At 45.1% G+C, this 23,582-nt stretch overlaps 2 protein-coding genes across 4 annotated transcripts in view; both read left to right on the forward strand.

Moving 5' to 3' along the window:
* Positions 1 to 12,062, forward strand: part of STXBP4 (syntaxin binding protein 4) — a 275,156-nt gene extending 263,094 nt beyond the window's left edge. The window contains exons 17-18 of the mRNA XM_088475045.1: positions 7,411 to 7,468; positions 12,046 to 12,062. Of these exons, the coding sequence (XP_088331171.1) occupies positions 7,411 to 7,444 (34 nt within the window). The 3' untranslated portion in view covers positions 7,445 to 7,468; positions 12,046 to 12,062. The remainder of the gene's footprint in view (positions 1 to 7,410; positions 7,469 to 12,045) is intronic.
* HLF (HLF transcription factor, PAR bZIP family member) overlaps positions 9,817 to 23,582 on the forward strand; it is a 75,312-nt gene continuing 61,546 nt past the window's right edge. For 2 of the 3 annotated variants that reach the window (XM_088475076.1, XM_088475085.1), the window contains exon 1: positions 9,989 to 10,057. The gene's annotated coding sequence lies outside the window, so the exon portion shown is untranslated. Of the gene's footprint in view, positions 9,904 to 9,988; positions 10,058 to 23,582 lie in introns of those variants that run through there. The other variant, XM_088475068.1, reaches the window with a different exon arrangement.

Genomic DNA, 23,582 nt, shown 5'->3' on the forward strand with positions numbered 1-23,582 from the left:
AATTGCTTGGGTATAAACAACTGCGTTCTTAGCTGAATCAGGCCCTCAGTTTGGACTGGTGGTGGCAAAAAAAGGCAGTATCCTGCTTTGACTACCATACCTGACTGTAATTGCAATCGCTGGTTACCACTAAATGCCAAATGCAATTGCATACGACATGCAATGTCACTGGTATTTTCCTAGCACCAGTGAGAAACCAGTCCTACTAACCCAAATACATGTACAGCAACAACAGACAGATCTAAGATAAATTGGTGAGAGAGGGGGGGGCATTGTTTCATTGCTAATTGTCACAAAAACCGAGACTTAATTACTCTTACCATGTCCGGTGGTGCTTTACCAAGGTGGGCTATCTTGTTCCAGAGCACTGTCATGCTATTTCCTGAGGTTCATGGGTGCAGCCATGTTGTCTCTGATCAGGTGAGCACCAGTATCCAGTCTCTACCTGTCTCTTGTGCTCACATGACCACTTCAGCCTATCTCTGACAAGAGCGCCCTATTTAAGCCTGCACCTGACACAAGCACCTTGTTTTTAACAATGTGGTTCTTTTCCTCCCAGTGATCTCACTCACAAGTGAGTAAATGCTACCTCTGATCCACCACCTGAACCTACGCAGCTGGATTCCTGTAAGCTGCTGCCTATGAGTTACTGCATTAATTCTGCATCCCTTTGCTGTATGCTGCTTCCAACCTGCACCGACCTGCACCGACCAGCCTGTGTTCAAGTACCAGTTCCAGTCCAGCTCTACTACTGATACTCTCACCGGTCTCATTCTGGTCCAAGCCTGCAGTCCCACTCCGACTGGCTGCTGCTATCTCCGGTCCCACTCCAGTTCAATGCAAAAAAAGACTAGACAGTGCTAATTACTGAAAATTTCATAATATTAAAAATAATAAAAATTATATAATAAAAAATATATAAATAAAAGATATCAATAATCTAATCAAAAACATCGGCCGGTGTAACCACAATTTTATAATTTAATAATACATCATAATAAGTAAACACTTAAACATCAGACTTTAAACTAATGATTGATCAAAGACATATGTGCTTTTGAAATCAGTAGTATCCTTGATACAGATCCTTCTAAATAGCTTTCCTATGGTTGTTTGAAATCCTTATTTCACTAATACATGACACATAGGATATATAGAGGATCAGCTGAGAATATGATTAAAAACAGCTTGAGGATAAATCGTTTGATTTTCAGCAATCTTTAGTCAGTCAAGCATATTCATAGAGCAGTCAGCCCAAGTTGTTATTGCAGATGGTAAAACAAATTATTAAGTCCTTAAGCAAGCAAAGTAGGAGAAAAGCAGTCTGTTTGTAAGGGTGGAGATCTTTTCAGATCTTAGTTAGGGCCTGATTCAGACTATTTGCGATTTGCGTCCGCTCGCTGGCTAAAAGGGGCCGGCTATTTAAATCATGTCCTCTCACTGCGTCGTGTAAAGCCGCCCACTAAGTAATAGCGAGCGGCCGCACTATGCGCTCCTGCCTGTATAACGATGCCCTTTTGACACTCGCAACACACATCATCTCCGGCAGTTGTGGGATTAATCGGGAACATCGAGAGCCATCGCAGCTGCTCGCAGTGCTTGTGGTAGCCGTTTCCTACCACAACATTGCAAGCAGTTCTGGCTAAAATACAACCCAGTCACGTGTGTAATGACGGTACTTTGCTAATTACGCGCACCCATTAAATGCCGTTCTGACGGTCGGGCACGCCTGCATTCGCACATCCTCACCCCCGTTTCAAGCACCTTCCCCTGTTACCACCCACAAACGGCACTATCTGTCACTTAAAATAGTGGCCCGACTGTGGGCTACGGGCGAGCACTTTCCTATCGCACTGACTGGTTCGCGCACGCTCATTGCGACTCATACGCATGCGCAGATTGCGAAAAATTGCTCAATGCGAGTGAGCGCAGCATAGCGTCCGGGTCTGAATCAGGCCCTTAGAACGGCCATGCAAAAAGTTCCTAGCGTTTGTTAACATGCATGCATAGTTGATTAGGAAGCATAGTAGATGCAGAAATAATAACTTACAAGTAAAAATCATCCACTGCACTTCAATCAGCTTTTGTTACTCACAAAGCTCCTTTGCAATGGAAGAAGGGATGTGCCAGCTGGTAGTTTAAGGATCGCAGTCCTTTACGCGTTTCTTCGCCTATGTGACTTGTCAGCGGCTTCCTCAGAAGTGTGGATCATAGCTCCGTTATTCCCGGTTTATATCATGGGGATGTGCCTATATCATCAATGTATGTCCCGACCTCATTGCGAGATGGGAAGGGGAAGAGGGAAGGGGCTTGGCTTACTGGGAGAGTGTCATAGGCACTTCCTTGCGTTCCATCTGATTACATTAGTTTCACTGGTTGGGCACCACTGCGTATGAGCCACAGCTTTCATGTGTTCCACCTGTGTCTCCTTGAAGTTAGTATACCTGCAAATTATCCAAACCTATATCAAAATATATATCTTAAACTTATATTCCAATAAAAAGGAGATATACTGTACATAAAATGCATACAGAAATATATATAGAGAAATATAGACATACTTAATTCTTTAATTCCAGTTCAAGCCTGCGGTCTCACTATGACTGGCTGCTGCTATCTCCGGTCCCACTGAGGTACAAGCCTGTGGTTCCACCCCGGCTGACTCTTGCTCTATCTCTGGGTCCACTCTGGTTACTCTGCTGCTCTACCTCCGGTCCCAATCTAGTTCGAGACTCCCAGTCCGTTCTGATTACTCTGCTGCTCCAACTCTGGTACCGATCCGGTTCAAGTCTCTGGTTCCACTCCAGCTACTCTCAAGTTACTTCCAGTCTCAGTCCGGTACAAGCTTCCTGTTCCACTCTGGCTACTCTGCAGTTACTTCCAGTCCCAGTCCGGTAGAAGCTTCCTGTTCCACTCTGGCTACTCTGCAGTTACTTTTTTCCCAGTCCGGTACAAGCTTCCAGTTACACTCTGGCTACTCTGCAGTTACTTCCAGTCCCAGTCCGGTACAGGCTTCCAGTTACACTCTGGCTACTCTGCAGTTACTTCCAGTCCCAGTCCGGTACAAGCTTCCTGTTCCACTCTGGCTACTCTGCAGTTACTTTTTTTCCCAGTCCGGTACAAGCTTCCAGTTACACTCTGGCTACTCTGCAGTTACTTTTTTTCCCAGTCCGGTACAAGCTTCCAGTTACACTCTGGCTACTCTGCAGATACCTCCGGTCCCAGCCCTTTATAAGCCTTCAATTCCATTCCAGCTACCTTGCTCATTGCAGGTTCAAGTAATGTCACTATACTTCAGTTTACTCCTGTCCTGCATCATATTGCTTTTACTCAGCATTGCAGCACCTGACCTACTCTGGAACTCACTACTCACCATACCATGTGTACCTTGATGGTGGTTGTTTCCCTGTGGGTTTTCTCCTAGAGTGTTGGGGTTTGTGCTGAGTCTCTGCTACGAATGTTCATTCTGGTTTTTGGCAACTAGGTGCTGGATCTAAGTTCCTCTTTGAGGGTTTGACCCAGCTCTGATAATTGTACTACACTACAGCATCCATTAGCAAATTCCAGACAGGCTACTGATTACCTGAATTACTCGCTGTGCTATGCGCTGAGTTCTCAAACACTGGTTCCAGCCCCTTTCTCAGTAAGAATGTTAGAAAAAAACAAATCTCTTCTCTCATTATCTCCTGCTGCCTTGACCACTGCAATCTTCTACTATCTGACTATCTGCTCACCAATTTTTATCCCCTACAATCTGTCCTAATTGCTGCATCAATATTGATCAGCAGTGATAACAAAACACACCTTAAGTACATATCACCAAGTGAAGTTGCCGCACAGCTTGTCAGCGATAATGAATGTGAACCTACCTGTCACCATAACAATTAAAACAAACAGCTGTCTGTAATGAGAATTCAAGTCCAAATAACCACCATGAAAACACTTTTCCAATGCATAAGGAATCGTATCAGAAGTGAAACATTACAACATAGGGCCTGATTCAGAGCCGCTCGCTCTGAATCAGGGCCGGGCTTTTTTTTTTGGATCGGCCTCTTGGCCGCTCGCATAGCTGTGGGTGACAACCCACAGCGATTGCGAGCGGCCATGATGATGGTCGCGATGGTCAAGACCATCGCGACCATCGGGCTTGCAACGAGACCCTTGTGGTAGGGTCTCGTGGCCGCAAGCCCCAGAGAGATTTCGGCTCTAATAGAGCCGGAATCTCTCCACTGACGTCACTCGTGATGTCAGTGGGGCCGCCCCCAAACGGCAGGTGTTCTCATGGAAACGCCTCCATTTGGGCAGCCGCCCACCAAAGGGGGCGAGCTGTCACTCAACATCGACAGCTCACCCCCTTTGGTGCGAGACCCGGAGTGACGGATTGCCCGTCGATAGCCGGGTCTCGCGCATGCGCACGACGGCGACGGCTCCGTCGTGCGCATGTGCTGTGGGCCACCATCGACCCCGTTGCGAGCGCTCAGCGCTTGCGACCGGGTCTGAATCAGGCCCATGGTAACACATTAATAAATAATAACAATTAAGAACTTCCATGAGATCATCTAACTCTAAGCATATAGAGAAAAAGTGCTGCGCTTATCTCATGTGATATAATGGAAAAATATATGATGAGTGGTGGGAAAACAGACAGCTTAAATATGATGGTCTAATTACCTGATAACTGATTACTTGTAAATACAGATTTTATGAATACACAGAAAATATTAAATATACTAAGGCACTTTGATAAAATAATTAAATAAAAAAAAACTTATGCCGGTATTGCCACTAAACATAGGTGCAGTCAATAAAGGTCAACAACCAATTTAAAATAATGGCTGGTATTATGCTCTCTGGAACTTGTTCCAAAAGGAGAAAAATTATATATGTATATGTTGCCATATAACAAATTGGGGCCATTATCATGCGAGTTATGAGTAATGCGTCCAGGCTCACTTATTAGTCCGATTGAATGAATAGGATCCACATGTGAAGATAAATGTCACTCAAGCAATTGGTGCAAGTTTTGATATACTCAAAGTTAAATTGATGAATAACATAAAAATGAAGACTAAGCGGTGTTCCGCTTTCAAACCAAAAAAATGTAGGAAAGGATTCTGTTGGTGCACATGCAACGGTACAAGGGGTCAGACAGCACACTTATGCCGAGGGCTAACGGCACGGGTCTCTTCAGGGGCTCCGGACCTGGCTCAATCTCTCTCTCTCTCTTAGGTTCGCCTCATTGCACATGTCCCCCAGTGTTCGGCACTTTCGGACTGACGCTGGCGTCTAAGTGGGGGTAAGCCGGGTTAAGGCTTGTAATGGCCGACCGCCGGTTACCCTGCCACTACGGAGACTCACCTGTTTGTTGCTCATGCCTACTGCTCCTACGTGCTGGTGCCCTATATCCCTGCTGTCCGTACAGCTGCTTCCTTCTCTTCTGTCTTTGTGGACATAACGATGCCCCCCGGGTAAGCATGACTATACACCCCCCAGCAGATTACCTTTTTGCTACTTGCATTGGAATACCTCCAAAATCTGGACTGTCCTAATGGACAATGGGAGGTAGAGAGGTGTCACTGCTCGTCTAGAGTCCAAATGACATGTAGTGCAACTAGCAAGTCGCATCTCATACACACGCATCAAGGTACAATGTAACATATTCGGTTGCAGCATAGCGTATTCAGTTGCCTCACAGTGTACTGAGACATGCCAAAGATTACAATACTGGTTTACATCCTCCAGATATCGCTTTTGCTAAATGTCATTGCGCATGTGTGAAATCACTACAGTATAGCAATGACTGATAGGCAGGTCAATCACCTACTGTACGGTGTAAACAGATCTGCTGCTTATGGAAGAAGACGCTATAAATTAGGGATGTGCAGGCTCGGATAGGTTCGAGTTTGCACATGGAGTTTGGATTTTTCCCTCCAAAAAAACGGAACTCAGAAAGAGGCAAAACGTCATCTTGCACGGACGAACATCATCATTCCTGGAATTTTGTCCAGGAATGATTATGTTCGTCCGTGCAAGATGACGTTTTGCCTCTTTCTGAGTTCCGTTTTTTTGGAGGGAAAAATCCGAACTCCACGTGCAAACTCGAACCTATCCGAGCCTGCACATCCCTACTATAAATTTGCAGTACTGTTTTTCCTGCGTAAAAGTCACAAACCTGACAGTGTATATGTTGCATGCGCAGTCTCTAATAAAATTAGATGGTCTCATGATCAGTGCTGGCTGCAGGGTTCCCCTATGTGACGTTATTTGGAGGCGTACCTGCATGGATGGATGCTGCGTGTAGAATCCATTCAGACTCCGGGGTCCGGAACCGCTGCTGCGGTGGGGGTCCCTAACCTCCCGATTTCACCATCCGCGGGCCACTTCATCCCATGGATGGAATAGCGGGACAATACTGTCCCGCTGAAATCAGGATGTTGGGGAAGGGTGAGCCCTCTATGGGTGGCACCCCTGTTAAACTGCACTGGTCGAACACCCCTAGAGCCAGCCCTGCTCATGATGAGACTTGTAATCTAGTTAAATGCTGACATATACAGCTTACAGTACAGTACTTGCAATTATGGCACAGAGACAGCGGCCTTATTCAAAGCGCAAGCTCCTCATACTGCACAGGCCCCTATGCAATAACAGTGAGAATACTAAGGGCCATCAGGTAGGCAGATGTGCAGCACCTGCATAGTTGGCTTCTGTGGCAAAGTGGTATGTTGAATGCTTAACATGCCCTTCAACTGGGGTTTGATTCCTGCTGAGGATTGAGGCATTGAAGAATAATTTTGAATATTATTTTGCTATCAATATTATATTATATACAGTATATATTTAAAATGTTAATTTTAGATTGCTCTGCAAGTGAACTATTGATATACTGTATATACATAATTAAAACAAATGCACCCTGATGCACATCACTGCAAAATAGAAATTAAGTACAGTATAGTAAATGAGTGTAGTTAGTACACAGTGGCAGCTAAAAAAAATAGATCGCTGTCTGCGCCATTATTGCAAGCAATAAGATACTATACTGCAATCTGTTAGAGCATTTAGCTATAGTTCAAATCTCATTATGAAAACATGTAATTTGATTAAAGACTGTGCTTGCAACATATTAGCAGTCAAGTTTGTGACTTTGACATAGAAACCCCCCGTGCTCTGCTATTATGGTGGTGTGCCATGCTCTATATCTGCACCTTTATAGCGGCTACGTCCAAGAGCAGTACATGATTGGCATGCCTGTTAGGGCTTCCTACTGTATACTGTAGTGCCATATCCACTGCTATTGTATTCAGTTGTGTTGTTTTCATCAGTGGAGCACTGGCCACCCAGTGATTAAGCTGTGTATTGCATGTCATGGATTCAGTCGTGTCTCACTGTCTACCTTTCACGGTATTTCAGAACACGACTAAGACGCCTGTATGACGTGACCTGAGCAACAACGAGGGAGGACACGTCTGTATGTTTTAGTGTGTTCACTTTCCAGACATCACTTTATAATATGTTTTAGAAAGAACATAAGATAAAAGTTTAGCTTAAGTCAGTGGTTCCCAAACTTTTTTGAATCACGGCACCCTAGAGCAGGGCCGCAACTAGGGGGGCTAGAGGTGCACGTGCACCGGGTGCCGGATTGCAGGGGGTGAAAAAAGCTGACTCGAGGTGGCTTGGGGGCTGCAGACTCAGAAAACGGCCATCCAAAAATGGCCGCCGCCAAAGAGGAGACAAATACTAGAAGTCCTTACTGGCCCTCTAGTGTCTGTCTCCTGCTAGGCGGCGGCCATTTTTGGATGGCCGTTTTCAGCAAATTCCATGCGGACTAGCCGTCTGCATGGAGGAGACAGATGCTAGAGGTCCTACTAGATCTCTAGTGTCTGCTAGGCCAGCGCAATGCACACAGCATTCCCGGCACCGGGAACGCTGGCGCTGCCGGGAGAAGATGCTGAAAGCTGCATCTTCCCCCGTGAAATCCCCTGACAATGAGCATAAACCCCCTGGCAATGAGCATAAACCCCCCCTGGCAACGAGCATGAAACCCCATGGCAAGAAGCATAAACCCCATTGCAACGAGCATAAACCCCCTAGCAAAAAGCATAAACCCCATGGCAACGAGCATAAACCGCCTGTCAATGAGCATGTAACCCCATGGCAATGAGCATGCAACCCCTGACAACGAGCAGGTAATTTTAAAGTAATTAGAAGCCTTACTGTGGGGTATAAAATGGTGTCGGGCAAATATGTAAGTGGTGCTTTGGTAATAGGCATTACAGTGTGTGACATAATGTGTAATGGGCATTATGGTGTGTGGAATAATGTAAGTCACTATACCAAGGACGTCTGAGTAGTGCACTGCTTTATGGAGGAGCAAGGACAAACTTCAGGTACAGGAAGGGAGGGGGCGCAAAATTGCTGCCTTGCACCAGGTGACAGATATCCTAGTTTCGGCCCTGCCTAGAGTATCAGCATTTTTTCCACGGCACCCCTGGGACAAAAGTTCCTTATTGAGAAATTCAGCAAAACTTAAATGAAGTAAATTGTTCTTATATTTCACCTTTAGGTTCAGTCATTTGGTGGTTGACAGGGCTTCGCGTTTTTTTGTCCACATATTTTTTGACTGGCAACAGCCAGCACAGGTTTTACCTATCACACTGACTAAAAATAATATTATTTGTACTGGACCACCAACCTGAGGCACTCCTGCAAGTGCCATGAGGGAACCACTGGCTTAAGTCAAAGAAGAAATCAGTCAGGGCGTAGGGCAGTAATGATACGCTGCAACATTATACGAAATTGTGTTCTTTTTATCAGCCAAGAACACTAAAGTAAGTTGATGAATGGTACAACATAATAGAGTTCAACCATTTTTACAGGCACATTTGTTTCTCAAATTATGTAGCACCATACAGGTAAACCATTCCCTTAATGCAGAGTTTCCCATACTCCGTCATTACAGTCCAAGTTTTAAAGATATTGATGCCTGAACCCAGATGGTTAAATTAAATTGACTAAAGGCCCTTATACATCAGCAATTAATTGCAGCAATTGTGCAATTTGCAATTGATTGTGTATAAAAATGTTCCCCTTTTTCAATCGATTCCAGATTGCAGAATTGCCACAATCGATTGAAAAAGGGAAAGATTGTTATACACAATCGATTGCAAATTGCCCAATTGCTGCAATCAATTGCTGATGTATGGGGGCCTTAAGGTACTAATTGAGTCACCTGTGCTCAAGCACGGATATCCTTAAAACCTGGACTGTAATGGTGGAGTTTGGGAACCTCTGCCTTAATGTTTACTTGCTACCACTGTAATGGTGCATACACACGGTCAGATTTTTCCTTCAGATCTGAACGATAATGATTTAAAAATCGTTCAGTCGTTCATATCTGAAGGAAAATCTGACATATCTGACATGCCTGAACGATGGACGATGAACGATGCGCGTTCCCGTTTGTCAGATAACGATATCTGACATCTGATGTGTTTGCAGTCAGACTTGGACGATTCCATTCATTTTAATGCAGTCAAAAATCGTTCAAAACTTTGGTAAAATCGTTCAAATCGTTCATCTGACAAATCTGACCGTGTGTATGCTCCATAAGACTTCACTTTGGAAAATTCAGGGAGGCAAGGGTTAAATGGCATTGCATTTTGTGTAATTAAGCCCCACCCCCACAGTTCAATACCACACCCTTCTCAATTAATTAGTTCAGTACAGGTGGCTACATACAGAAATTAAGTGGGAAATTCAGGAGCAGAGCAATTTGTACCTGCCATATTGGAGGGTCTGCAATGCTTCCAATCATGATATCATGCAGTAAGGGGTGGGGCATAATGAACGATTACCCAAGGGTTTGGGTGGTTGGGACAAGCGAATTCACTGAAGCTTGTTAGGGTAAGCAAACATGCATTAATGCAATGCCATATTGTGGTCAATTTAAATCTTTTTTTTTAAATTAGTATCACATCAGTGAGCACACTGAGGAGTATATTTCTTAAAAATCTTCTCTGTCCGGGATTGAAACACACTGGGCATCGCTTTGACACATGTGAGTTTTTTCCCAATCAAACACACAAATTTACTAAGAATCGTGTTTGACTGAACCGTGTTTTCCGATGGTCTGTGGAATTGTGTTTGATCGTGTGTGATTTCAGGCATATTTGGCCGAAATTAATAGACCTGCCTGTCAGCGGCATGTCCCGCAGAAGCACTGCACAGATCAGTGTGATCTGTGCAGTACTTCTGTGTGTGTTATAGTTAAAAGAGGATGTAGTCACCATCTTGGCACAGATAATGCCGGTGGACAGAATCCTGGCAGCGGAATCCCGACAGCAGTTAGAATCTTGACGGCTTTGATTCCGACATTGAATATTAGGGTTAGTGTTAGGTTTAGGCACTAGGGGGAGGGTTCTGATTAGGCTACGTGAGGGGAGGGCTAGAGTTAGGCTGCAGTGGGAGGGGCAGTTAGGCTGCTGAAAAGGTAAGGGTTAGGCTGTGGGGAAGGGTTAGAATACTTACCTTCATGTGTCCGAATTTTCACTGTCAGGATTACGCTGCTGGGATTCTGACCGCCGGCATTATGAGCGCCAAGATCTTGTGCAGAACCCATTAAAATAAAGGGTTAAAAAAAATGGTGTTGGGTTCCCACTCCAAAAAGCATAACCAGCCCTAAACTTCTGAGCCCGTTCTGGGACAGGAAAATTGGGGAAAAACCATGTGTATTACATGTCATTGGGGACTCCAGTAGAAGCTGTAGTGCAGTCTCAGTAATGCATTTTATCCGGAGAGCCACACGAGGTAGCCACTCCATTTTATGGCCCGGCAAGTCAAGAAAGTATGCCATTAGGAGGCTCCAGGATAATATTTTTCACCGTCAGGCATAGTTTATTACCATTGCCCTTGGAAACTACACAAAGCTGGTCTTTGGTACAGTATATGTTGTAATTGTTATATTTTATGCAATCGATGCAAGTTGCAGAAGGGAATGTATAATTTATAAAATTCATATAATTATAAATAACTGACTTTATATGAGCTTTCTCGTCAGTTGTCTTATGGTGCATACACACGGTCAGATTTTCTGTCAGATCTGAACGATAACGATTTTACAAATTGTTCATATTTGAAAGAAAATCTGACGTCAGCCTGCAACGATGAACGAAGCGCGTTCCCGCTTGTCAGATAACGATATCTGACATCTGATGTGTTTGCAGTCAGATTTGTACGATTCCATTAATTTTAATAGTCTAAAATCGTTCAAATCGTTGGTAAAATCCTTCATCTGACAGTGTATATGCACCATTATTATATATATTGCGTCAGTGCTGTAAATGGATTGGTGATTGATCTGTGTTGTCACATGTACTATAGCTGATGTTTTTCGCTGTAGTTCTGCTTTTTATGACTAGAGGGCAGCAACAATATCCTCATGCATTATTTGTATTTAGCTGCGCGTCCCCGCATCCTAGTCAGTCTGACACTGCGCGCCCCCGCAATCCCATAGTCTGTCAGACACTGCGCGCCCCCGCATCCCATAGTCTGTCAGACACTGCGCGCCCCCGCATCGTATAGTCTGTCTGTTGGACATGGCGCGCTCCCGCTTCCCTCTGGCTTTGGCAACCACAAACCAGCACGATCCCCACGTGATTCTCCCTGGGATTCGAGACTGTCTTCCGTTTCTTTCTCCTCATTGGTTGAATGTAGGTCAGCCTTTCCCCTTAACGTGACAGGGCAACAGTTTGGCGTCCGCGCTTTCTGCAACGTGATCTGGTAAAACGGGTAAATTGTTAGGTTGTGGTTAGCATGTTTTTATAAGAGTGAGGCGGGCGGGTGTGTTTTGCAAAATTATGTTCACTTTTTTTTCTAGAAGTTTATGGACAAATCTATGATTAGTCAAAGCAGGGAATACGCCCCCCATTAATACGCCAACCTTTAAAGACAAACTACGTGTAATGGGAACTATTGTTTTCATATTATGTTAAATAGAGAATGTACAGAAATATAGCTAATGTTTATTTTCTACTTGTTTGATTACAGGGAGCAAAATATTATTGGCATTGAAGGTAAAGCCAAAGTGCCAATTGTTTCCAGGGAGAGTTCAGAGATGTATACTGTACCTATTTTTTAGGACTGATCAACTGCACAAAAAATAAAAATATATTTTTTTTATTCATAATTTGATTACACGCCATTATTATTTATCAGTTTTGATAAGTTGCTAATTGTTGAAAGTATTTGACGTGCAAAAATAGCATATGATATGAAATTCTGTAAATATGAAATAATGTGCATTATAGTGTGAAAAGCTACCCATTAAGGGCGGTATCTAGTTAACAGCGCTAAAGTAGTGCTGCTAATGGATCGTCGCAGGGCTATCTAATTAGCCCTGAAGTGCCGCCCGCTGCGGGCACTTATCGTGGGTTTTTTGTGGGACTTGATGTGACAAAAAAATCAACGAAAACTGCAGATTTTTCACCGGCGCAATGGCGAGAACACATAGATCCGTGAGCTTATCACGGATCCTATGTTTTTTAACAAAAAATATAAAAAAATTTTGTTCACAGTAATAGGATATGGGGGAAAAAAAACTGCAAAAACGGGGATTATCTGCAAAAAATTCCAGTTTTTCGCCCCCAAAATAATATCAGGGCTAATTGGATACTGCACCAACGGGGGAATTCAATAGATTTTTTTGGCTTCTTAACTAATAGGCGTCTATCAGAGCAATTCAATTGTTTGTCTGATAGATGCCCATTAGCTGCAGCAGACACATTTTTTCTTGCAGCCTCCTGAGGTAATGTGTGCAAAGACAGGAGTTTGGGTGCCCAAACCAGGAGTTTAGATGTCCAAACCAAGTGTTTAGTCGGGTTTAACGGTTTTGAGCGTCTAAACTTGGTGCTTCTGGACGCGTTGAACACTAATGGGCATCTATTGGAGAAACAATTGAATTGCTCTAATAGATGCCCATTGGTTAAGATGCCCAAAAAAACAATTGAATTCCCCCCTTTGACTGCAACAAGCGTGATGTTCTTGGATTAGGGTTGCAATACAGTATTTCAAAAATTAAACAATGTTACACATTCATGGGGATCCCGCCAGCGCAGACAACCCACACCGCACCCTGTTACATAAACCCCATACTATGCTAAACCCCATACTAGACTTGGAGATCTATTAACTAAGCCTTGAATGGAGATAATGTGAACGTAGATAAAGTACCAGCCAATCAGCTCCTAACTACCATGTCACAGGCTGTTTTTGAAAAATGACAGGGGCTGGTTGGTTGGTACTTTATCTCCATCCAAGGTTTAGTAAATAGACCCCTTATTATCTGCTTTGACAGGTGTAAAAAAAAACTGGTCACTTTCCTGGACGATAAAGAAGCCTGAGATGCAAGTTTGTGTTTCTTTGGTTTACTATGGAACGTAATGTCAGACTTCCCACCATGGCCAATTGAAAACAGCACTGCACATTGAGCATAACACAGTTTTATTGTCATCCTCTTTAAATTTCTTAATAAAAAAAGTAATTACGCAATTTATCAGATAACTGACATTTTCTCTTTAGTGGTGACATTCTTAAATAATTATAAATTAGAACTATGAGCAAAATAGTATTTAGTATAACTTATGAGAGGCAGTCTTGTGAGTCCAAAGACCCAGGACCTGATTCAGACCCGCTCGCTAGATGCGTTCGCTCGCACCCAGCATATGCAAACTCAGCAAAGGCAGGCGATCACACGGCAAGGCATTAGCACGCCCACTATGTCTTTGTGTATGCAGACGCCCACCAGTCTGTCTTAAGACGCCCACTTGCGCACGTCATCTCCAGGAAGTGTATGTAATCATCGGTACATCGGGTTACATCGTATGCAATATCAGCGCTTGTGGTTGACCATACCCTGCCGCAAGCACTGCGAGCACTTCAGTGTAAAATCCAGCCAGGTGACGTGTATTATGACGCTGCCTCTTAATTATGCACGCCTTTGAAATGGTGTTGAGACGCTCAGACACGCCTGTGTTCGCACCTCCACTACCCCCGTTTCTAGTGGCCAGCCCCTGTCACCACCCACAAACTGCTTCTCCTGTCACTCACTCTGCTGGGCTGTCTATGCGCAGCGAGCGAACGCTTCCCGATATCGCGCACTGGTTTGCGCACGCGCACTGAGAAGCATGCGCACAAATACGAAAATCGGCCAGCTATGAACGAACACATCCTAGCGAGCAGGTCTGAATCAGGTCCTAGTATCAAGTTGAAATACAATAAAAATATATATTTCTTTATCCCTAATATTACAGGATAATAGTATATTTTATATTTACTATATGGAGTCCTTTGCAGGAGGCTAAAACAGACTATATAATACAGTATTCAGTACAGTCTGTGTTGTTGACTCTGGGCCTGATTCAGAGATAAACGCAATGGCGATTACGTTCTCGGATCGAGCGGTCGTTTGCCATCGCGCATGCATAAAAGCCGCACTGTGATTGCGCAGCGATCGCATTGTGATTACGGATGCACAGATGATCCCATCGCAAAGTGAGTGACAGTTTGTCAGCGTTTGGGGGAGGTAATGGGGAGTGGTTAGTAAATCGCAGGCGTGTCTGACCTTTTAAACGCGTTACTTGGGCGTGCATAAATTAGCCCTTGCAATCTCCTATGCAGCATGAGAGCTCTCTGCATGTCAGGAGAGCTGCCAAGTCTGTGGGCGGTCAGACATTCGGCAAGGGCAAGATGGCCGCTGAGTATGCGTCGATGTTACCAATATTTACGTAATATGCATATGAGAAAGCAGTGGTGGGCGTCTTTATACTTGGGTAAGCTTTGTAACTATCAGCATATTTTCGCGGTTGCTTTGCGTACCAAATCACACCTGCGAGCTTAGGGGCCACCTCTGAATTAGGCCTCTGTTTGTAATTTTACACTGACTGTGTGTGTCATTGTCACAGCCTGGTGTTGGTACACAGTCACAGCGGTTTATATGTTTTATGTTTCTCCGTCTATTTATGCTCTCTGTCTATTTATGCTCTTTACCTATCTATGGGCCTGATTCAGCAAGGATTGCAGCTGCGATTACCCACGCAATCGGTCGATTGTTGCATTCTGCACATGCGTATTTATCGCAGTGCGCGAACAGTCCACTGCGATCGGGACTGCGATCGCAGTGACGAAGCAGACCCATCGCAGAGTGATTGACAGGAAGTACCATTTGGGGGAGGTGACAGGGGGGGGTGGTACATGAAAAGCAGACAGCCAATGCATTTGAACGCTGTTGCAGGGGCATGCATAAATTAGCCACTGCGATGCCATATGCAGCTTGTGTACTCACTGCGTGCGACGAGGATAGCAATTCCTGAGTAAGGTCAGAGCCTGTGCAAGTGTGCATGAGGCTGCAATTGTACTTTGTTACCGATGGTTTTGCAGTATTGCTAAATATTGTGGATGTGTGTAAGGTAAGGTGGGCATCCTTATGTTGTGCTACGACTGCATAGCAATCGCAGAGGATTAGCATATCTTCGCACTGAGACTGCATGCGTAATCTCTATTGCAATCGCAGTTGCGATCCATACTGAATCAGGCCCTATGATCTTTATCTCTCTATTGTCTCTGGGGACGGTCATTGTGGTTACTGGTCTGTGAAGGAGTGGTCCAGACCAATGGCGATATCCGAGCTACCCGCGTGCTGAGGCGGGAGGGAAGACACAGACGGACGGCCGCTGTTGACGTCATAATGTGCGGCCGGCCAGCAGGGACAAACTCCAGACGCTCGACAAACATATCATATACCCCACAACTTCTCTTCCACCCTGCCCCTCCAGGACCCACCGGCTTTCATCCTGTGGCTGCCAGTCCAGTAACTGGGACATTTATGCGCAGGGGCGCCGAGAGTGGGGGGGAGCAGGTACTAATTACCCGGGCTTGCTGGAGGGGCCCGGGTCCGGCACCGTTCCCCCTCTTACGTCACAGCAGCCCAGCACACGCTGCTGTGTGCTGGGCTGCACTGGGAGACTGTTTGTGGCTGTTAAAGCAACAGCCGGAGTAGTCTCCTATGACTATGGGGGGAGCGATCACTCTTATCGTGCCCCCCCATTGGCTGTGCGCTGGGCTGAGGGGCACACAGCGCCCCCCTCCCCAGCGTGCAGCACCACAATTTTTTGATTAGGCCACGCCCCCTGTCACCTGAGCCTGCCGCGGCTGTCAGCGACTCTGTTTATGCGTACCGAAGGCAGTCATCAGGAGGCCGGGACGAAAGTCCAAAAACCGATATGATCCTTTTTATTCAATATTAGACTACATACAGGAAATTGCAGTGAGATTGTTGCTTGCTATTAGTAGTCAGTCTGGAAACTGATATTCAGCCAAGCACCTGGATCAGCCAGCATACATTTAATGACACAGAATAAATCATGTTAAATTACCAGATTACCATGCTATTTCATGTCAGGTTTGTTGGTATTTATGGTAGTCATATGCTTTGTGTGTCTACCTGTTTTGGCCTGATAACTGTAACAGTAAAGAGTTTTGCATTCCTTCATATTCACATCTCCCACCATTTGTACAATGCACCCATCCTTGTTTTATGAAGCCATGTCCTCAGGACAGGACAGTCTTGATAAAATGTAAACTATTAGTATTTGCGGGCTATTCCAGCCTCAGTGAACACTGGACCTGATTCAGCAAGGATCGCTATTCTGCTAGAACGCACGCACCGCAGTTGCTAATATTAGCGGTGAAATGCAAATGTTTGCAATCGCATTGCGATCACAGTTTACCATAAGGACGCCCACTTCCCCTTACACACATCCGTATACTTGGCCAATATAGCAAAATAATCGGTAACATCGCGTAACATTGGACCCATACACACAGTTAAGGCAGATCAGATCAGACCACACTCAGGATTGGCTTACTTCAGCACACGCTATGATGCTTCGGGCTGCGTATGGTATTGCAGTGGATAATTTATGCACACCCCTGCAACCACATTGAAATGCACTGTCCTGCCTGCGTTCGCCTGACCACACCCCCCCCGTCACCACCCACAAACGTCACTTCCTGTCACTCAATGTGCTCGGAGTCTGCGTAGTCTCTTCAATCGGATTTCCCATCGCAATTGGTAGCTCACGCACGTGCACTGCGATGTTTGCGCAATGCAAATTAATCAACCAATTGTGTGCGTCTTTGCTACTGCGACCCTTGCTGAATCAGGCCCACAGTACTTACATGCTAATTTAGCTTTCATTAGCCAACTAGTCAATATCAATATATCTATATTAAAGCAGCCAAAGGTGACTGCGGCTACCAGTGGTATGTAACCTAAAGCTACAGATGTCTGTTGGCAGTGCACCGTCAACACTTACAAATGTAAATTCTTTTTCACTTACTGTAATCAGAAGTTTGGTCAAGCCAATTAGGAGTAAGGGGTCTATTTACTAAGCTGTGTTAGGTGATAAAGCGAACGGTGATAAGGTACCAGCCAATCAGCTCCTAACTGCCGTTTTTCAAACACAGCCTGTGACATGGCAGTTAGGAGCTGATTGTCTCTCACCATTCTACATGCTCCAACCCATCAGCGTTGGCTTTGTCCCTCAGCATTCTATCTTCTCATTCCGTCAACTTCAGCTTGGTCAATCACAATTTGCCCTCTAAAAACTAAGGGCCTGATTCAGATCTGCTCGCAAGAGGATCGATGGTCCCCCACTGCGCATGCGCCGCCTCCGGCATGTGCGAGACCTGTCCTGCGACTGAAGTTCAGTCGCTACGGGTCTCGCTACAAGACGGGGCGGCTGTTGATGGTGAGTGACAGCTCCAGAGCCGGATGTAGACCTCATGGGACCCTAGGCAGGATACCAGTTTGGGACCCCACTCCCTCAAACTACCCTCATATCCTCTCCATTACAGCCCTGCCACAGCTTTGCGAGCGGGCAGGATAAAAAAAAAAAAAAAACACGCCCTGATTCAGAGCGTGCGCTCGCCAGCAGCGAGCGGCTCTGAATCAGGCCCTAAGTTTTAACTGGTCATGGTGTGTCTCTAATAACTGCTCCAACCAAGTATTTCTCTACTGGGATCAATCACTACCATGACATTTTGTAGATAGCGTAAGAGAGCCATCTGCTGGTAGACATGTCTGCCCATCACCATTTTATTAGAAATTGTTCTTTCCTGGGAGCAATCACAGCTGTGATATTTTTGCTCACGCCTCAAAATAGACCATGCTGTTATAGGAATGTAGTGTGATTCTTTACAAAAGTCCTCAGAGATACTAAAAGTAGAAATTTGCATATTGAAGCAAGTAATCCTTGTGGTTGTTGCCCACTATGGGAGAGATTGCCGAATGCAGGCGTGCCTGTATGTTTCAAAGGCGTGTGCATGAATAAGCCACTACGATACCTGAGGCCTCGCAGTGTGCGCTGAAGTAAGCAAATCCTGAGTGAGGTCTGGGCTTCATTAACTGTCCATTGTTACTCAATGTTACCGATTGTTTCCCTATGTTGGCCAAGTATATGGATTTCAGTAAGGGGAAGTGGGCGTCCTTATGTCAGGCTGCGATCGCAATGCGAATGCAAACATTTAAATATCACTGCTGATATTAGCAACTGTGTTGTGTGCGTATAAGCAGGATAGCGATCCATAGTGAATCAGGCCCTCTGATAGCTATCTAAGCCAAATTGTTCTCTCCTGGAACCAACCAGCACAGTGACACTTGTAGAAATTATAAGACAATCAGCAGCTGGCAACCATGTATGTCCATCAACAGTTGTATAAGTTGAAGCTATACTTCTTCTGATTCTGCAGAACACTCTCACTTTGCTGCGTGGTACTTTTGTGGCGATTTGCTAACTCATGTGCCCAGTATATTTATTTGGCATAATGCTTGCTGGATAATGAGCCAGAACACTTGTTTCCCATATTTGCAGAAGTTGTGACCGCTGCTACCATCAAGGAGAATACTGATATCACCAAAAGGAAACAGAGAGGGTTGTTAGAGTACAGAGCTGTTCTAAAGTGAAGTCATTTCTAACTGCTGTCTGCACCAGGGCTGGATTAAGCCTTTGGGGGGCCCTGGGAACTTAAGATAGTGGGGCCCTCTCCCTCTTGTAAGCGATACCCCCCTGGCTTTGACAGTCATGTGTGTGCCTCTTCCTCCCGCACCTCCATGAGGTAGCAACAGAAACACAGGTACGACTCCTAAATGCAGTCCGGCAGTGGGGGGCAGACTCCCGAACCTCCTCTTGGGCAGTGCGAGGAGGCTGGAGAAAAGCAGAATCGTTCACGGACAGCAGAGCCAGAGTTATGTTGGAGCGAGGCCCGGCAACTGAAACCTTGGGGCCCATTACACTAATTTTTCTTGCCCAAACCCCATCCCTCCCCATTTGGTACAGGCCGGTCGGCTTGAGTCTTTTGTTACATCAGCAACGGGGAACCTCTAAAAAAATGGATCCTCCCTGGACAGATGATAGCTTCAGACAGTATTCAATATTCATGTAGGCAATCGCATGGCCCGGAAAATGCCTGTTTAAGTAGGAATATAACCAATGTCATCATCATACAGCAGGGGTAATATGTTTTTTTTTAAGTGTTTAATGAATATTATTGTGTGACAGCCCCTTCCCTACTGTGTCTTTTCAACTGTCTCATCCCACCATGTCTCTTCTACAGCCTCAGATCCCCCATGTTTCTACATAACCTCAGATCCCCGTGTTTCTGCATAGCCTCAGACACCCTCCCCCATGTGTCTATCCAGCAGCCACAGCCTCCCCTTGTCTGTTCAACAGACATAGCCCCCCCCTGTGTCTCTGCATCAGCCTTAGCCCCCCTGTGTCTCTACATCAGCCTTAGCCCCCCTGTGTCTTGGCAGCAAAAGTCACAGCTACCCCCCAATTTCCCAACAGCAGCCACTACCTCCTGTCTTTGGAGGAGCATCAGCCACAAACACCTCCCTGGGTCTTTGCAGCAGCCATCTTCCCCATCTCCCCCTTCTGGAGGAGCATAAGCGACAAACAAGCACTCCCCTGTGTCTTTGCAGCAGCCACCTCCTCCCTTGTCTCTCTGCAGGAACAGCCACTGCATCCCTGTGTCCCTCCATAACCCCACACTTACCTAAGTTGCATCTTCTGCTTGCTCCTCCTCACAGCGGCGGCAGGCTCCTCACTCAGCTGGTCTTCACCCAAGCAGTAAACGGACGTCATGACGTCACACACACTGCGGCGGAAAAAAAAAACTTTATTGAGCAAGCCAGGAGATGCCAGTGACAGTGAAGAGGCTTACCTGCTGGGTTCATCCTATTACTGCAGCGGCGCGGGCCCCGCACAGACTGGCCTGGGTAAGAGTGACTGGGGTCCCTTGGAATCTCGGGGTACTTGTATACACCTTTCACTGGGCCTAGTCAAAGCTGCTCTGGCTGGGGAGCCCCCTGAGAGAGGGGGGCCCGGGAGTACTCGCCCCCTATGCCCCCCCCTTAATCCGGCTCTGGTCTGCACGCAATATGACATGAGGCAGAGGTAAGAGAGGGCCCATATCAAGATAGTTTACAATCTAGACAATACTTCCTAAGCGCAGTAAATATTTAGTTCCTGCACTTTGTGGAAAGGGATTCGGTCTAACAGAGAAAAAGGTGCAGCTCCTAGCATGTGGCATTCATTACACATAAATATTGCATGCAATGGTAAAACTAGCAATATTAAGGCACTTGTCCTACACCAGGTCAGACATGGCTTAATTCATTAAACGCATTGCCGATGTCAGACCTGGCCTAATTCTGAGTCACACGCGATCCGCACGCATTGCCAATGTCAGACCTGGCCTAATTCTTTGTCATACGCAGTCTGGACGCATTGCCAATGTCAGACCTGGCCTAATTCTTTGTCACACGCAATCCACACGCATTGCCGATGTGAGACCTGGCCTAATTCGGAGTCACACGCAATCCGCCCGCACGCATTGCCGATGTCAGACCTGGCCTAATTCGGAGTCACATGCAATGCTGATGTCAGACCTGGCCTAAGTTTGAGTCACGCAATGCTGATGTTCATATAGTTGAGTGATTATTTGCAACTTCCCGTGTGCAACTTCTCCGATACCTGTTAAGGGGCCTATCCATTAGCAGATAAATTTGAACGATGAACGATGTGTCACATCCTGCGTCTGCAATCTCATATGCAAGAAAAATGACTTCGGCATCTAAGTTCCAGTCTGTGCTACCATTGGGTTACAGAGAAGACTATTAATCAAAGGATCTGCGATTGATGCTGTACGCAGATGCTTGTACTTGCAAAGCCGCAGGTGGACATCTGAATACATTCCTCAGTATCTGCGGCCGAGGCATTCGTTACATAGGCCCGCACCACTGGGTGAACAAGAATTTCCAAAACGAGTTTGGTATCGGTTTGCACCAGACTCTGCGGTGATTATATTTCCAGGTCTGTAGAGAGCTGCACAGCCAAAGGAGAATGATGCTGCAGCCACTCTGGTCCCACTGCAGCCTAGCAGATAGTAGTGTGTGCTGGCTGGAAAGACACAGGCCGCTGCCGCTGACAGGTAAATGGGTGGTGGGGGGGCCCTCTTTCCTCCCCGGCTAATTATTCCCCAGTCCCCCCTCTCAGCGGCCCAGGATATTTCTGTATTCTTATATTCAGCTCTTTACTCTCATGTACTTTACATAGATATAGAAACAAATAAAGGAGAAAACTCTGTTGTTCATGAAACATATTTACAATTAATTTGGATGAATAACTTATTCATACTTGCCTACTCTCCTGGGACTACCGGGAGCCTCCCTAAAATCGGGTGCCGCTCCAGACCCCCTGCAAGAGTAGGCAAGTCTCCCGGGGTGGTCACCGCCCCCCTGTATGCCCGCACGCAAAAGTGGGCGGTCTGGGAGTGCAGTGACATGTTTAACGCTGAATCGCGTCATCGTATCCTCGGCCCCGGCTTTATAATGCCAGTAATATCTGCATTATAAAGCAGGGGGCGGGGCCACTATCGCGCCGGAATGCCATTGTACCGCCTACTTCAGCCGCCCCCACAAAGCCTGCTGCACCGACCTGGGAGCACCCTCCCTGAAGGGGCTGCCAGAATGTCGGTAAGTATGATGTTATTCCCAGTAAAACCGGATAAAATGATCATTAAGGGGAAAATTTCCCTGGGCTATTACTGTATTTGGTTAATGCTTAATTTTTTCCTATGTTTTAGAGAACTATCATTCATTTTTCTAGTACAGAAATATTACAAAAATCTATTACACACTATTGAAGAATCACTGGGAAAATAGTGAATGCAATCTTCAGATCATTTCAGTATTTGTCACAAAGCTGACTTTCATATGTGTTTGACTCAAGTAAGAGCTTGTTTAAGGGTCTCTGAAGTGAATAGAGGAGAGTGGTTGGGTCTCCATATCTTTGGACCCATCATGGCCTACCTGCCATGTAATTGATTGATAATCAGGCTGCAGCTGATTAGTAAAACTGTGGGATAGCCTTCTGTCTGTGTCACACTACCTAAAATGTATAGATGTAGTCGTTAGTGTCTAACGCTAGGTTCACCTACCTAGGCTGCTGAAAGTCCAAATGGTCAGTTACCAGCTAATCCAAAAAGGAACGCACACACAAAAGATAACATATATGTAAATTGATAAACATATACACACATGTACACATATACACCTGTGTGTACGTGTGTGTGTGTGTGTATATATATATATATATATATATATATAAACAGCGATAATGTGGTGAATATATGCATCAAAAATGTTTTTGCGTGGATGTAAAGGTATTGGTTGACTGATAACAACTTAATACAACAAGGCTTCTCTCAATAAAAGAATAATATATTTAATATCAACATAATACACATATAAAAAACACACAAACCCCCCACAATACAATCCAATTGTTAATTATATGCAATGAGACAACCAGGGAAACAAGACACAGTTGCCCCCTCTCCTCTCCATTATTTGCTGTAGCAATTGAACCCTTGGCTATAGCTTTGTGATCTTCAATTTTAGTAGAGGGAATTTTGATTAGTAAAGTTTCATTAAATGTAGCTCTTTTTGCAGACGATATGCTGCTTTTCATTTCTAATCCTAATGACTCACTTTCAGCAGTGATGGATATAATTTGTTGTTTTAATCTCAGGATATAAAGTTAACCTAGGTAAATCAGAGTTAATGCCTATTTGTGGACCGGAAACGTATTTTAGATCTTTACCAACCATGCAGTCTTTTCATGGTTTATCAACAACCTTAAATATCAGTATAAACATTACTTCTGATCTGTTTCAACTTTAATGCGAGCAATTTTCCCCCCGTGATAGCTAAAATTAAATCTTTTTTAGATAATTGGAAATCTCTTCCTCTTTCTTTATTAGGAAGGCTGATAGTGATTAAAACTATAATTTTTCCAAAAAAAAAATGTATTTCATGCAAATGCTGACAATTAGTCTTTCAAAAAAAGACATCAAAATCCTTACTATTTCTCGCATTTTGTATGGCAAGGTAAACGGCCACGAGTGGCTTTGGCTAAGATGAAGTCTCCTCGAAATAAAGGTGGTTTTGGCCTTCCTGACCTGTT

This window comes from Taudactylus pleione, unplaced genomic scaffold (genome assembly GCF_031769625.1).
Source record: "Taudactylus pleione unplaced genomic scaffold, aTauple2 ptg000016l, whole genome shotgun sequence".
NCBI classification, from domain to species: domain Eukaryota; kingdom Metazoa; phylum Chordata; class Amphibia; order Anura; family Myobatrachidae; genus Taudactylus; species Taudactylus pleione.